The sequence below is a fragment of the Microtus ochrogaster genome, chromosome 4 (assembly GCF_000317375.1).
Source record: "Microtus ochrogaster isolate Prairie Vole_2 chromosome 4, MicOch1.0, whole genome shotgun sequence".
Lineage (NCBI taxonomy): Eukaryota > Metazoa > Chordata > Mammalia > Rodentia > Cricetidae > Microtus > Microtus ochrogaster.
Window position 1 is genome coordinate 5,777,766 of NC_022011.1, and position 14,674 is coordinate 5,792,439.

The 14,674-nt window shown below is 48.0% G+C and overlaps 1 protein-coding gene across 1 annotated transcript in view; it reads right to left on the reverse strand.

The window, feature by feature from the left end:
- Positions 1–456: 456 nt before the first annotated feature.
- The window catches only part of Ces4a (carboxylesterase 4A), a 17,464-nt gene continuing 3,246 nt past the window's right edge, over positions 457–14,674 (reverse strand). The window contains exons 2-14 of the mRNA XM_005345500.2: positions 11,412–11,613; positions 7,211–7,352; positions 6,997–7,130; positions 6,600–6,753; positions 4,887–4,991; positions 4,704–4,808; positions 4,530–4,568; positions 3,860–4,000; positions 3,358–3,438; positions 2,668–2,824; positions 1,932–2,063; positions 1,683–1,755; positions 457–607 (exon numbers count right to left, since the gene is read on the reverse strand). Coding sequence (XP_005345557.2) covers positions 457–607; positions 1,683–1,755; positions 1,932–2,063; positions 2,668–2,824; positions 3,358–3,438; positions 3,860–4,000; positions 4,530–4,568; positions 4,704–4,808; positions 4,887–4,991; positions 6,600–6,753; positions 6,997–7,130; positions 7,211–7,352; positions 11,412–11,613 — 1,616 coding nt within the window. The remainder of the gene's footprint in view (positions 608–1,682; positions 1,756–1,931; positions 2,064–2,667; positions 2,825–3,357; positions 3,439–3,859; positions 4,001–4,529; positions 4,569–4,703; positions 4,809–4,886; positions 4,992–6,599; positions 6,754–6,996; positions 7,131–7,210; positions 7,353–11,411; positions 11,614–14,674) is intronic.

The window sequence follows — 14,674 nt, forward strand, 5'->3', positions numbered from 1 at the left end:
TAGATTGTCTGGGTCCTCGAGGCAAGCACGAGCAGGCAGGTTGGACAGGGTAGATGATCAATGATGGCAGGGTGCAATGACAGAAAGTGACAGCCTGTGTGAACCCTCCATAAGAGGGGTCTGAAAACACATCATGAGGGGGTAAGAGGACCTGGAAAAGAGAGAGAAGAGATTATCCTGAGGCTGAGGGGGCAAGGAGCAGAGCACAGTGTGATGAAAAGGCCCTGAAAAGGTGTAGACAGTGATCTATGGGGTGTCAGGCTGGACAGGTGGTGCTGAGCCCCAAATGACGGACTAGAGCTCCAGCTATAACCTGAAGGCAGCCAGGAGCGTCTCCAAGTCCCATATTCAGTAGACAGGACTGCTGTCCTCAGACATATCCAGGGCCAATCTCCTTGAGGCAGGATGGTAGGATAGTTCTCTCTTGCTTGGTTACTCTCAGGGTTGCTGCTGCTTCTAAGTTTTCCGAGGCTGGTGCAGCCTTCTCCAGAAAGCCATCTTTTTCTCTTTGAGCTTCACACCCACACTTGTATTGAAGTCCAACTGCTGGTACTTTTCGTTCTTGTCAAAGCGTGGCCAGTAGGGCAGCGTTCTGTCATTGGGGTCCCTAATCCCAAGGTGGAAAGAGATTAGTGTCACACCCCTGTTTATTCAGCTTGTCCCTCTTACCTTTCCTTCATCTACCCTCCCGTGGGAAGCTGAGATCCAGGAAGGCTTTGCGGCAATGATGCTTAGACAGATCTTGTGAAAGAGTAGGAGAGCTCGCGTGATGGATGCTGAGCATTTATATCACAGCGCTGGGGAGGTGATGGCAGGAAATTGTGAATTTGAAGCCAGTGTAGGCTGCATAGCAACCCCCAGGGAAGGAGGTGGCAGAAGTGAGCTTCCAGACAGTACAAGGTTAGGGAAAATATAAAGGTGAGTATAAAGAGGGTATGCGTGCAGGAGAATGATGACGGCATAGGAAAGATTCTTGGCTTTTCATGACAAGCTAAGAGAATGGAGATTTACTCTGAGAACATGAACACATTTTTTTTTTGTTGTAGTTTTTTGAGACCGGGTTTCTCTGTAGCTTTAGAGCCTGTTCTGGAGCTCACTCTGTAGACTAGGCTGGCCTCGAATTCACAGCGATTCGCTTGCCTCTGCCTCCTGAGTGCTGGGATTAAAGATGTGCATCACCACTGCCCGGCTATGAGCAAGGGTTTTAAGCAATGAGTATCTGAGTAGATGATACTTCAGAATGATGGGGAGAGAAAGTAGGCCTAGTAAAATATGCATGGGGGACCCAAAGTTCAGTTATAGTGTCACCTTCACTTGAAGCCACCTCTGCCAATCAAAAAGGGCCAGACCCCTCCTTGATGCTCCCTATGGCCCAGTGATCCCAGGGGGACAGCTCCCATTGTGCCTGTTTGGAATTTGATTTTCATATAGTGGGGTGAGGAGGATGTAGCACATGCTTAGGACATCCTTGAACCCCAGCTTCCAGTACCAAGGTCAGATAAAAAGAACATTGTTGAGATACTACTGGATGAATGAATGAAGAGTGTGCATCGTGGGACAGAGGAGACATATTCTAGGGACATTAAGGACTCCATGACTGACAAGGAAAAGAAGGGCCCAGGCTTGACTGTCTAGTTCCTGTGGCCCTAGTATTGTTTATATGTGTAAGGGGCTAGACTCACCCAGTGCGGGCAAAGTTGGCCCAGTATTTCATTATCTGGAGGCTAAATTCCTTTTCCTCACTGGTGGATGAGCCTGGGGGCAGAAGAGGATATGGTATTTTGGAAAGAGCTGGGAGTACCAGCCTCCCACTCTGAATGGGAGGGGGTACATTCCACACGAGGGACTAGATAGTTCCCTGTGGTCAGCCAATGGAGGTGTGGGTCTTCATGCCTGGTGGGGAGATTAGGTGTCAGGTAGGGCATTAGGACCTTTGGAGAAAGGGCTTCCGAAGATATAGAAAAGCTCGTCTCCATGGTCTGCCCCATCGTGTCGAAGTTTGACAATTATGCCTGAAGGAGCACGGTGCTTGAACTCATACAGATAGACAGGAAAGCCAGCATCTGTGAATAATGAAACGGGTGAGAGCTGCAGGAAGAGTCTTCACCTGAGCTAAGTTCCCATCGACCCCATGCGTCCCACCCATCAACATAGGGCAGGCCTTCAGGTTTACAGTCAGTCATGGGGCAAGTTCGAATCCCGCCTGCACTAGCCACCAGTATGCCGCTCAAACTCTCTGAGCGGCAGTTCCTCATCATGGCAAGGCTCTTGGAAGCTGTCTTCTTCCCTCTTCTGAGCTTTCTGTTCCGGACATGGTATTTAAGGGCCTTTAATGGCTGTCCTTTCCAGCCTCACCTTTGACTTCTCATTCTCATATTCCCAAGCCCAGTCAGCCTGCCTTTTAAGTTGTTCTTAAGCCCGTCCTCTTAACCTAAGGTACTGTCTCTGCCCCCCACCCCCAGCTTTCTCCAGTAGGGTGGTTGAGGTTTTGCCCTTATTCCTCAGGGACAGCTCTTCCTCTGGCTTGCTGCCTTCTCTGTGGCCTCTTGGAGTTCTAGGATAGCCCAAAGTATGAAGCAGGTGGGGGAAGAGCTGGTGACTCCCGTTGGAAGCAGCTCAGCTGGACAGTGAAGGGGAGTGGTGTGGTTACTCTCAGGGGCCTCATACCCCGGTGGTAGTGTGCAGCTTGAAGGGTGGAGTACACGAAGGTGGCATCTCCAATTAGATCTAGCAAGTGGTTGCGGACCGTCTTCCAGTCATGCTTAACGGCAGCGTCGATCAAGTACTCCTTCATCACCAGTGGGATCTGCTCCTTAGTGATATTCTGGGCCAGGATGCAAGACCTACCCTGAGGCCTGCTATACCAGCTGGCCACGGGTGTGTGCACCATTGGCTTACACCCAGCCTCAACTCTCCAGGACTTTGGGGAATGGGATTTCTATGATGGTCTTCATCCTACTGATGCTTTTTTTTTTTTTTAAGACATGATTTCTCTGTGTAGCCCTGGCTGTCCTGGAACTCACTCTGTAGACCAGGCTGGCCTTGAACTCACAGAGATCCACCTGCCTCTCTGCCAAACCAAGTGCTGTAAAGGCGTGTGCCACCACTGCCCCATAATCTTCATTGATTCTTAACTCCCCCCCCCCACACTTTTGCCCCAGGAGAATTGCCTCCTATGACCCTGAGAGTGCCTTGGAGACCTTGCCCATCAGCAACCATCTCACCCCACATCAAATTCCTTGAGGGCTCTCCTATCTCAGGAACCCTTGTGCAGAGCAAGCCCTACGTTCTTAAAGAAGCGTGTGTGGTATTTAGTCCTGGTCACACACTAAACAACCCAACCATGGGACCCCTCACCAGCAGGGTGCTGGAACTCCAAAGCAGTTTGGTGATGTATTTTTCGTTCATTGCATGCTGAGTCAGCTGGAGCTTCAAGAGCTGATCACAAGAAAAGGACCCAGGGATGAATCAGGCCTGAGCTCTTGCCTGTCTGCATGTAGAATTCTCAGACAAGGCATAGCCCAGGCAAGACCCACACCCTGCCCTGCTCACTGTCTGTCATCACCACCTGGTTCTGAGCTGAAGCAGTACTGGGAGGGCCTGTCTTGAGCTATGGCATTTGCCCTCACCCAAGGAGTAAAGGAGGCCCGTAAGATGTATAGTTGTTAGCAGGCTCTGGGGTTGACTACACTTCTCCCAATGCCTCTCTATCATTCCTGGCCAACTGTCCCTGCACAAGGAATACAGGTAACTTCTGCATCCTCAGTGGGGCCACTGAGATCTAACTTGGTACCCAAACACTGCTCAAGGGGCATCCCTTTGCAAACCCGCTGAGAGAGCACCTTTCCCATCCACTCACAAAAGGCAAGCTCCACTCGAACTCCACATTGTTGACACCTAGAAGGTAGGGCACAGGGGTAACCTGCCGGCTGGTCAGGAGCACCACAGGGTCCTCTGGGAACACCACACCATCCACCACAGGGCTCAGGAACCATACCATCTGCAAGGCCAGGGGCGTTTTCCAGATAGTCATTCCACATACTCTCTGAGGGCCTGTGTGACTTGGGTGCTCAGCTCATCAGGTCTGTCTCAGGACCTGGCCTAGCTTAAGCTCTTTTGGTAAAAACTGAGATTGCCCACAATGAAGCTTAGGAAGGTGAGTGTCGGGAGGGACCAGGGCAAACAGGACCAGCTACTGAGACTTCAGATGCTTGCTCCAGACATGCTCACAGTTCATTCCCTATCTCTTGAAGATCCTTATGAACTAGCCCTTCAATGAGACACGTATTATCCATTCTATTTTAAATTCTATACCTCTCACCATGCCTGATCCCTCCCCTTGTTGCTATTACCTTCTAGGAAGCTGAGTAGTTTACTTATTTGTAGGACTTATTGTGTCTCTTCTCCAGTGGGGCATCAGTCCCACTAGGGAAGGGAAATTGGCCTGCATAGTTCCTCAAGCATCACAAGGACCTGGCACACAGTAGGTATTCAATGAACACTCAAGTTGCAGAACACTGCTTACTCACATCATTTGGATCTTTCTTGAGGTTGACATGAAAGAATGCCTATAAAAGAGAGAAAGAGATAGGAATCAAAAGAAACTCCCCAGTGTGTTCTAGAGACAGGTCCCCTGGGGACGTATCTACTGGCAGCTATAGTCCATAGGCTGAAAGGGAAGACAACTGGAATGTTCTACCTACCATCCTCTTGGAAACGTGCATCACCTCATTCCCTGATAGAGCCCTCAGGCATTCTACCATGATCTTTGTGTTGTCGTGGTCGCAGCCAGCCACATGAGCAACCTTCTGTAGAGAGAAAGGGTGTCTACGGATGCCTCCATCCTTCTCCCCTCTTGTTGGCCCTGGGAGAGGAGTGGTACCCACCTTGGCTGCCTTCAATGGTTCAGACGTGATGAAGACTTTCAGTATTGCAGTACCGCTCTGGGAAATGGCCCGATGGAATAGACCTTGGGCAAGGGGTGACATCAGCTGTAGGGATTGGAAGCACAGAATACCCATGAGATCCATAAATAGGGGCAACTGAGTTGTTTCTGATGCCTGCCTAACTCTTTCTGGGTAGCCTGAGAGATAAGCATCTTGGAGGGAGCCATGGATCTTCGGCTAGAATCCTAGACTTAAAGCCAGCACCTTCTAGTCTTTGGTCTATGCAGTGGGCTCTAGAGGTCCCAGAGTTGACCTGAGGATATGGGAGGTGATCTGTTGGTATGCATAGGGTTTTTTTTTTCTCTGCTACAGTTTACAAGCAAGAACCCCATAGTCACAGCTCCAATTACCTATGCTAATAGCTCTTTCAAAGAAGTCATTGGACACCTCAGAATTTATGTGTCTCGGGGGCTGGAGAGATGGCTCAGTGGTTAAGAGTATTGCCTGTTCTTCCAAAGGTCCTGAGTTCAATTCCCAGCAACCACATGGTGGCTCACAACCATCTGTAATGAGGTCTGGTGCCCTCTTCTGGCCTGCAGGCATACAGACAGACACAATATTGTTTACATAATAAATAAATAAATAAATAAATAAATAAATATTTTAAAAAATAATTTATGTGTCTCAAACATGTTCTAGTCAATCTCCAACTGGGTAGAACCTTCTCTTTTGATATTATCCACCCAGCTTGGGGGCTGTCCCTCTTCTGCCCTCTGCCACATGCAGCTATTCCAGTCATTCCTGACCATTTGGCCTTGTGAACCACTCAGCAACTTCCCTTTATTCTTCATCCTTCCTACCCTCATTATCTCCTCTGGGATAAACCCTGCTCCTTCACCTCCCAGCTGGGCCTCCAAGCCCGAGTTCCTGCTTTTTCCTATGTCAGCTCCATGCAGAAGAAAGACAGAGAGACCTCTCTAAATCCACGTCTGATCTTATCACTTCCCTGCTTAACATCTGTCCCTGCTCTCAGGAGGATGGCTGCAAGCCACAAGTTTGAGGCCAACCTTGTCTACATAGCACATTCCAGACTAGCTTGGTTAAATACCAAGTCTGAGGCCAGCAAGGGAAGCAGAGTGAGACCCAGTGTCAACAAACAACAACAAAAAGATCCAAGCCAAACCAGACCACACAGAAAAACCCGCCCGGGCTCTCTAGGACACTGAACTGGAGAGAGGTGCTTCTCTTCTCTGCGTGGGGGTCTTCATCTGTGAGATGAGGATGGCAACGCTTTTCTCCTTGGACTTTGATATTATTTATTACCAATTAACTTGTTAGTTCAGAACAGGGAGGGCTGTATAGTTCCGGCATTTCAGGTCTGCCACGGGAATGCTGGGACTACAGATCTGCCTGTCTCTTTGGATTTGATTTGTGTGTGTGTGTGTGTGTGTGTGTGTGTGTGTGTGTGTGTGTGTGACAGGGTTTTATGTAGTCTATACTGTTTTCAAATTTACTATGTCGCTAGGTCACCCTTGATGGGTGCTATTCTTGAAGAGAAAGCACTCTTGGCTATGAGCGGTTGTGCCCTCGTGTGAATGGTATCCTTAGCAGGGGTGAAATGCTGGTTTGTAGACACAGGTCTGCGCAAGAGCCTTTGCACCGTGGGAACATGCTGGCTTGTGTCTCTGCTGGTCTAGAGGAAATCACACTCACCAGTCCCGAGATGCTCATAGCTCCCGCCGACTGACCGAATAGTGTTACACTGTACGGGTCTCCACCAAAGGCCTCGATGTTCTCCTGAACCCAGTGTAGAGCCGCTATCTGGTCCAGCAGCCCCCAGTTTCCGCGGGCTTGGCTGTCGCCCGTGCTAGGCACACGAGATTCATGGTCAGTGTTTCCAAATTCGATCGTCAGGATTCAGAGAGCTGTCATGGTTCCCCATCTAAGGCTTCCTTAGACTTGCTCGCTCATGAGAGTATCCAGAGTCTTCAGAGCTTGAACTACCCTCTTCACTCAATCCCGCCCATGGACCAAGCCCCCTTCCTCCAGTCCCCCACTTTCTGAGTCTCTGGCCGATAGGTGAAGGCCCCGCCCCTGGTCCAAGGCCCACCTGAAGAAGCCTAGGATGCCCAGCCTGTACTGCAGAAACACCAGCACCACTTTCTCGCGAGCGGCTAACTCCGAGCCTTCGTAGGTGGAAGCAGAGCCGACGAGGAAGGCGCCTCCGGGAAACCAAACCATCACCTGGGCAAGAAAGGTCTCCAAAGCCTGAGCTGGGCTGTACTGTAGTGGGTGGGGGGTGGTGTGGAAAACAGAGTACTCACCGGCAGCAGAGGGTCCCCAGATGCTAGCACTGGGGCATAAACATTCAGGTAGAGACAGTCCTCGCTGAAGTGCAGCCACTCATACTGTTTCCTCGTGTTCAAGTACATGGAGGTTACCTGTCCCCAGGTTTCCTGAAGGCACCTGTGGGCATGCAGTGAATTTATATTGACAGCGAAGAGAATGCTTCCAACCCCTGGGTCAGCAATGACGGGGGACAGCCCAAGACAAAAACCTGGCAGACTCCATATGTGTGTGCATGCTTCCTGGAGTCTTTCACCAGTGGTCAGGTCCAGGACCGTGAGGCAGGCGCGTCTCTCTAGAATCCATCCTTCCTTCTACCATGCATCTTGACCTACACCCCCTTAGCCTGGGTAGTCTTTGCTCTTGCTGGAGGCTGCCGATTTGATTAAGGCCAAACTTTGGGTGCTCTAGGTAGCACTCTCTGCCTTCGTGCCCCACCCTCCCAGACTCTTATCTTCCAGGCAGGCCAAGGAACTCTAGAACATGTTTCCCTACTCCAAACACAGGGCCACCATCCTGTCAAGACCATAAAATCTGTGGTCCCCCAACTTCTTCACAGTCCTCCAAATTGTTCTCTGGAGGACATTGATAAAAGTAATTAAAAACAAAGCCAGGCACGATGCAGACCACGGCACTGCCCTTCCTATAATCTTCCTTGTGAGGCATAGTGGCTGGCACCTGGAATCAAGGCCATTCTGGGATGCACAGTGGGTCCCAGGACCAGCCTGAGTTGAACCCACCTCTCCAAACCCATTTTCCTGGCTCTCCACTGCCCTCAGAGAAAGAGTCCAGACACCCTCAGTCTGACTTAGACTCTCCTTTCTATCCAGTCAGCACACCAGACACACTTTGGTCCGGATAGACATGGCTGCTTGCCTCTGATTTCCAAACCTCGTGCCTCTGTGCCTGCTGCCAAATGCTCTCCCCCTTGCCAAGCAAGCTACAGTTCTGTTTAGGCCAGCTCAAATGGTACCCCTTCTTATGGGCCCTCCATCTGTGTCCTGCAGACCTTTCTCCACTCTCTACTGCAATGCTGGTTGAAATTATTTCAATTAAATTGCTTGTCTCCTGGGTGACTCAACTGCTCCTGGAGTGAAGAACAACAGTGGGTCCTAGCACTCAGTCAGGCACCGAGTGGACTTGTAGAGTATTTGAAGAGGAGTATGGGAGATATAGTCTCTTCCCTCCTCTCTGCTGCTGGCCTAACCCCTGGAATGGCTATTCTTACAAGTCTGGGGCTGGTCTTACTTGATTGGAATCTCTGTCTGTCTGTTCCTCCTTTTAGCTCTGCTCTTGTCCCAGCCTGCCTTCCCTTTTCCATATGTCCTTCCCACAACACTGCACCCTGCCTCATCCCAAATTATCATCTCCGAGCCACCTTGACCAGCAGTCATCTGAGCTCTCTTCCTACAAGGACACATTTTCATTTTCTTTTGTGTTTATGTATACAGGTCAATGCGTACATGTGGAGGCCAGAGAAAAACCTCTGGTGTCAGTACTCATGGAGGCCGTCCAGATTGTTTTTTAAGGCTGGGTCTCTTAGTTGGATCTCGCTGAGTAGTCGAGGCTCTGGCTAGTGACCCAGAGGATCCTCTTGTTGCTGGCTTCCCCAGGACTCATGCTGCAAATTCTTGCCATGGCTCTTGGCTTTTTATGGGGGTTCTGGGGCTTGAACTCAGGACCTCATACTTGTAAGGCAAGTGCTTTAACTTACTAAGCTCATCTCCCTAGCCCCAGGATAAACTTCTACTCCACCTGGCCTCTTCAAAGGTCACCAGCAAGCAGTATATCTTCTTTTCTCCCTCCCTCCCTCCCTCCCTCCTTCCCTCCCTCCCTCCCTTTCTCACTCCCTCCCTCTCTCCCTCCCTCCTTCTCTCCCTCCCTCCCCCTTCTTTCCTCCCTCCCTCCTCTCTTTCTTTTCTTTTCCTTCTCCTCCCTCTCTCCCCTCTCTCTCCCCTCTTTCTTCTTCCTCTCTTTCTTCTGAGACAGGGCCTCTTGAACTTATCATATAATTGAGGATGATCTTGAACTCTTGACCCTCCTGCCTCCCCTTCCCAAGTGCTGGGAGGCTTGTACCACTCTGCCTGACTTCATAGCTCTGTCTTTGATCTCTGCTTTACTCCTCCTCCTTTGAAAATTTGTAGTGCCAGGATCAAGTCCAGGGGCTTGGGAATGGTGAGCAGGGCCTTTATTTCCAGGCAATATTGACTTTTTTTTCTCCTTTCTCTAATTTAAAAATTACATTTATTTATTTGTTTGCGTACATGCATATGCTATGGTGCATGAATGGAGGTCTGAGGACACTTTTAGGAGTCATTTCTTTCCTTCTACCCTGTAGGTCCTAGGGATAGAATTCAGGTCATCAAGCTTGGTGGCAAGAACCTTTCTCTTCTGAACCATACCACTGGCCTGTCTCTGTCAATTCTAGGGTTTTGGAAGTTACTTACAATACACTTCCTATTTACTTAGGTAATATATCCTTCTGGAGTCTTTGATGGAGTTGAAGAATAGATATAGTTTTCCTTAGTTATGATAAAAATAAAGTAGATATAAATATTGTGACTATAATTCTTGCTTGATATCTGTTTTGTTATATGTAATCTTGCTATGCTAAAGTTAAAACCTTCCTTTTTATTTAGACAGAAAGGGGAGGTGATGTAGGAGATCAAGTATGTTGTGAATATGTTTTATTGCCATTGGTTAATAAACAATCTGCTTTTGGCCGATGGCTTAACAGAGTAAAACCAGGCTGAAAGATATATATATATATATATATAGAGAGAGAGAGAGAGAGTAGGCAGAGTCAGTCAGAGAAGCTGGTCCCAAAGTTGAAGTGATCTGCCTGCTTTCTGGCCCCCAAGTACTGGGATTAAAGGCATGAGCCATCACACCTGGTTCTCCTCTCTTTTCTTTGAGATGAGGTCTTAAATAGCCCAGAGTGCCCTCAAACTCACTGCATAGTTTAGACTGACCTTGAACTTTTGATCTTCCTGCCTCAACATCACAATTACTGGGATTATCACTGTGTGCCATCATGCTTGGTAGCCAAATGAATTTTTTCTCTCTCTCCTTTTTCCCCCAACCTGCTGTTGCCCTAGTGAAATGTAGTAACTGTATTAAATTCTTTCTTTTTTTATGTGGGTCATATCCAATTCTCCAGAAAATGCTATCAGCTCTTTTTTTGGAACAAATTTAGAATCCAATCGCTTCCTTCTGGCTTCCTCGCAGAGGCCACCATTTCTCTCTCCCTTTGTTTCTGCCCTATAGAATGATATAAGTAACCCGCAGATTCTTATACTTGACTCTCTAATTTCAAAGCACCCCTTGTTCTGACAGCTTATAAGGCGTTCCAATGACTAACACCCACGTGTGTATATATGGGCATCCTCACCTCCAAACCTTGCCTTCAATTTTCAGATAATGATCTTGTAGACCAGGCTGGTCTCGAACTCACAGAGATCCACCTGACTCTGCCTCTCGAGTGCTGGGAGTAAAGGCATGTGCCACCGCCCCCACCCCCGGCTTTTTTTTTTTTTTTAAATATCAGTTGGCTCCCAGGTTCTAAACCCTGTGCTTTAACCAGCTGAAGATAAACATTGTTAATGATTGTCACACAATATTACGGTCAGTTGATTACTTAGTAGTCTGAATAAACAGTAAATACTCTTGTTTGGGCTGAACTGCCAAGCCCAGGGCTCCAAAGGGCAATCATAGTCTAGGTCTTGTTATTTGAAGGCTGTAGGTGGCAGCAAGACACTAAAACGTCGAAGCTGAAACAGCCCTTGTAGTTCCCATCTTGGAGCGCCCTCTGCAGGGGGTGGCTGAAAGTACCGTGAGAGTTACAAAGCGGAGCCATCATTCCTAGGGCTGGGGAGTGGATGAGAACTGGAGGTGGGAATGCACTGGGAAGTTCATCTTCCCAGAAGGTCCTGTGGAAAGCCAGTGACCAAATCCCTCTTGCCCAGAGCTCTCTCATGAGAAACCAAACACAGTACAATCAGTGCCTTAAATGTCATTTGGTCTGATTTCCTCATTACACAGGCTTGGAAACTGAGGCCAAGACTGGGTCCGAGCTTCGCTTTGGTCCCACAGGGAGTTTCTAGTGAGTTATTTTAGGCACTGGCCCACCCTACTCATCAGGTCTGCTCATCTGCCAGCCCACAATCCTCCGGCACTTACGAAGGTGGGTAGGTGGTGGCGTCTCTGATGCCGGTCCAGGGTTGTGGGGGCTCTGGAGGAGCAAACCTGCGAGTGCCCACAGGAGGTTTGGAGAAGGGGACTCCCAGGAAGACTTGGACGGTTATGTTTCCCACATGTGTTTGCTTTCCTTGTAGGATGCCGTGTCTGGTGACCACGAGAGGCTCCTTGGTGTACAAAGCACCTGGGAAGAGAAGACGGATTGTCATTCTCGTCAGCCACAGGTGCCATTCTAGTATAGCTGCCGTGGGACCCATTCTCCCTTCCCTTCCTCCCCCTTCTTTCTTTCTTCCTTTCATCCACCTCTCTCCAGAGTCCCACTACACGACTCAGGTTGGCTTCAAACCCATCACCCTTCTGCCTCAGTCTCCCAAATGCTGGGATTACAGGAGTGTGCTACCTGACCTGGGTAGCTGCTGCTGCTGCTATATATACAAAAGCAACCAATCAATTATTATTATTCAAATATTTAAAAATCCTATGTTTGTGAGTGTTTTGTGTGCATGTACATCTGTGTACCACATGTAGAACAGGGCACTGGGTTCTCTAAAACTGGAGTTACAGACGTCTGTGAACTGCCATGTGGGAGCTAGGAATTGAATCTGGCTCATTTGGAAGAGCAGCCAGTGCTCTTAATAGCAAGTGTCTTAGGTGATTGTTTCCCACCCTCTGTACGGAGGCAGGATCTGTCACCAAGCCCAGAGCTTGCTGCTTTGTTTAGTCTGGTTAGACAGTTTGCTCCGGGATTCCCTGTGTCTGTCTGGCCTGGGTTGGGAATGCAGGCAGGCTGACAAAACCACTCGGTGTTTTACATGGGTTCTGGGGATCTGAACTCTGGTCCTCATGCTCATGCACCAAGTGTACCCACTAAGCTATCTCCTCAGCCTTCTTAGAACAACAATAAAAATCCCAGAAGTTTAAAAAGAACAATCATGTATCTGTCTTATTTCTCTTGTGCATCTATGGGGATTAATATTATTAAGATTTCAAAGCTATCCTGGTAGGCACATAAAAGATCATGTCTGTTATATAAACCATTTCTCGTTGTGTCATTTAATATCAATAAAAGATACATTTATTTGTTTATTTATTTAGTTTTTTTTGATGTAAGATCTCTCTATTATATAGTCTGGCTGTCCTGGGACTCCCTGTGTAGATCAGGCTGGTCTTGAATTCACAGAGATCCACCTGCTTCTGTCTCCCGAGTGCTGGGATTAAGGCTGTGACCACCATACAGGGATGAAAGGGGCATTTATTTTAACTTCTGTTTGATATGAACATGGCTGCACCTTTTTCTTTTCCGGTTGCTAATTGGTTTAATTAGGTTTTGATTAGTTTCTTTTTCATTTGCTTTTTCCCAGTGTGGTATGTATGTGTGTCTTTACGTTCAAGGAAATGTGCCCTTGGTAGTGTTTGTATACCTGCATATGGAGAACAGGAATTGATTTTTGGTGTCTTTTGCAATTGTTCTTTACCTTATTTTCTGAAACAGCGTTTCTCATTGCGCCTTGCATTTACTGAGTGGCTAGACTGGGTGGCTAGCAAGCCCCATGGACCCACCTGTTTCTCCTTCTTCAGCTTTCTGTCTCCTTGCTGAATGAACCCCAAGGCACAGGAACAAAGAGCAGTTCTGTTTTGTGATTACAGTCCCACACCCCACGGCTTTTCACATGGGTCCTCACACTTACGCAGAAAAGACTTCACCGACTGAGTCCCCTCCCCAGCCCCTGCCTGGTTCATTCCTGGGATGGTTGAAACAATCTATGCACATTCTTCCTCATACACATCGACATCAATGCACCCTTACACATTAATACAGACACAGGTATACATGAGAAACACACAAATGCATGCTCACAGGGAATATGCATATGCATACGCATACAAGTACAGCTATATGTGGTTTGTAACGTATTCACTTATAATGTGTACTCACCTATTACACACACACTGCAAGCATACTCACACCACAGACAGCTTTTGGAATAGAGATGAAGTAGACTAGGCCTATGAGACCTCCTCCACAGCTAGGCTCTCCTCCTGCCCCACTTCTGCTGCCACATGTTGGTGAGGCCTCATATCCATTGTCAGTTCTCCCTCTCCTCCCTTATCAAAACAGAGCCGCTCTTTGTTCCTGTGCCTTGGGATTTATTCAGCAAAGAGACAGAAAGCAAACATGATCCACGTGGTTACTTATCCTAGCCGTGGATCAGAATCATTTAGGAATTGATGCAAAAAAAAAAATAGATTCCCAAGCCAAGAAAGGTAGCACACACCTGAAATCCTAGCACTTTGGAGGCTGAGGCAGGAAGATCAAGAGTTCAAGATCATCCTTGGTACATGAGTTCAAGGCCAGTTTGGGCTACATGAGATCATGTTTTTAAAACATCCAATCTAAACCAAATTCCTAGGTCTTCTGCCTCACAAGTGTTGAGGTTAAAGGGGTATACTACCATGCCTGGATTTTTACTTTTTTTTTTCAAGATAGAGTTTCTCTATGTAGCTTTGGAGCTTCAAACTCGCAGAGATCCCCCTGCCTCTGCCTACTGAGTGTTGGGATTAAACATGTGTGCCACCATCACCACCTGGCAGATTTTTGCTTTTATTTTTGTTTCTGAGATAAAGTCTTGCTATTTATTGTAGCCCAAACTGACTTGGAACTCATAATCTTCGCTGGGGCTTGATGGCCAGCTAGTCTTGCCAAAAAAAATTTGACACATCCCAGGTTCAGTGAGAGACCTCATCTCAAAGGAAAAAAAAGCAGAAAATAATAGACCAGGACATCCAATGTCATCCTCTGTCTTCTGTTTGCATGGGCATATCTATATTCATGTGTTCACATGTACCACACACACATGCATGATCCTTTTGCCTCAGCATGATAAAATCTGGGATTATAGGTATGTCCCATCACTCTGGTGCCCCAAATCTTTCTAGACACACATGGAAATAAGCCCAAAGGTCCCATATCACACAGAGAATGTCTCATGACTGCTGTGAACCATGGTTCTTGTCAACTTCCTGGTCTCTGGGGAGCCAGTCACAACCACATGGTCGAGTTCTTCTAGACTGCTAACAAGAGCAGTATGGAAAGACCAATGTCAGCTCTGTTCTCCAGAGGGAGCAAAGAAGCACTTATAAAAACAATATTCCAGCCGGGCGATGGTGGCGCACGCCTTTAATCCCAGCACTCGGGAGGCAGAGGTAGGTGGATCTCTGTGAGTTCGAGACCAGCCTGGTCTATA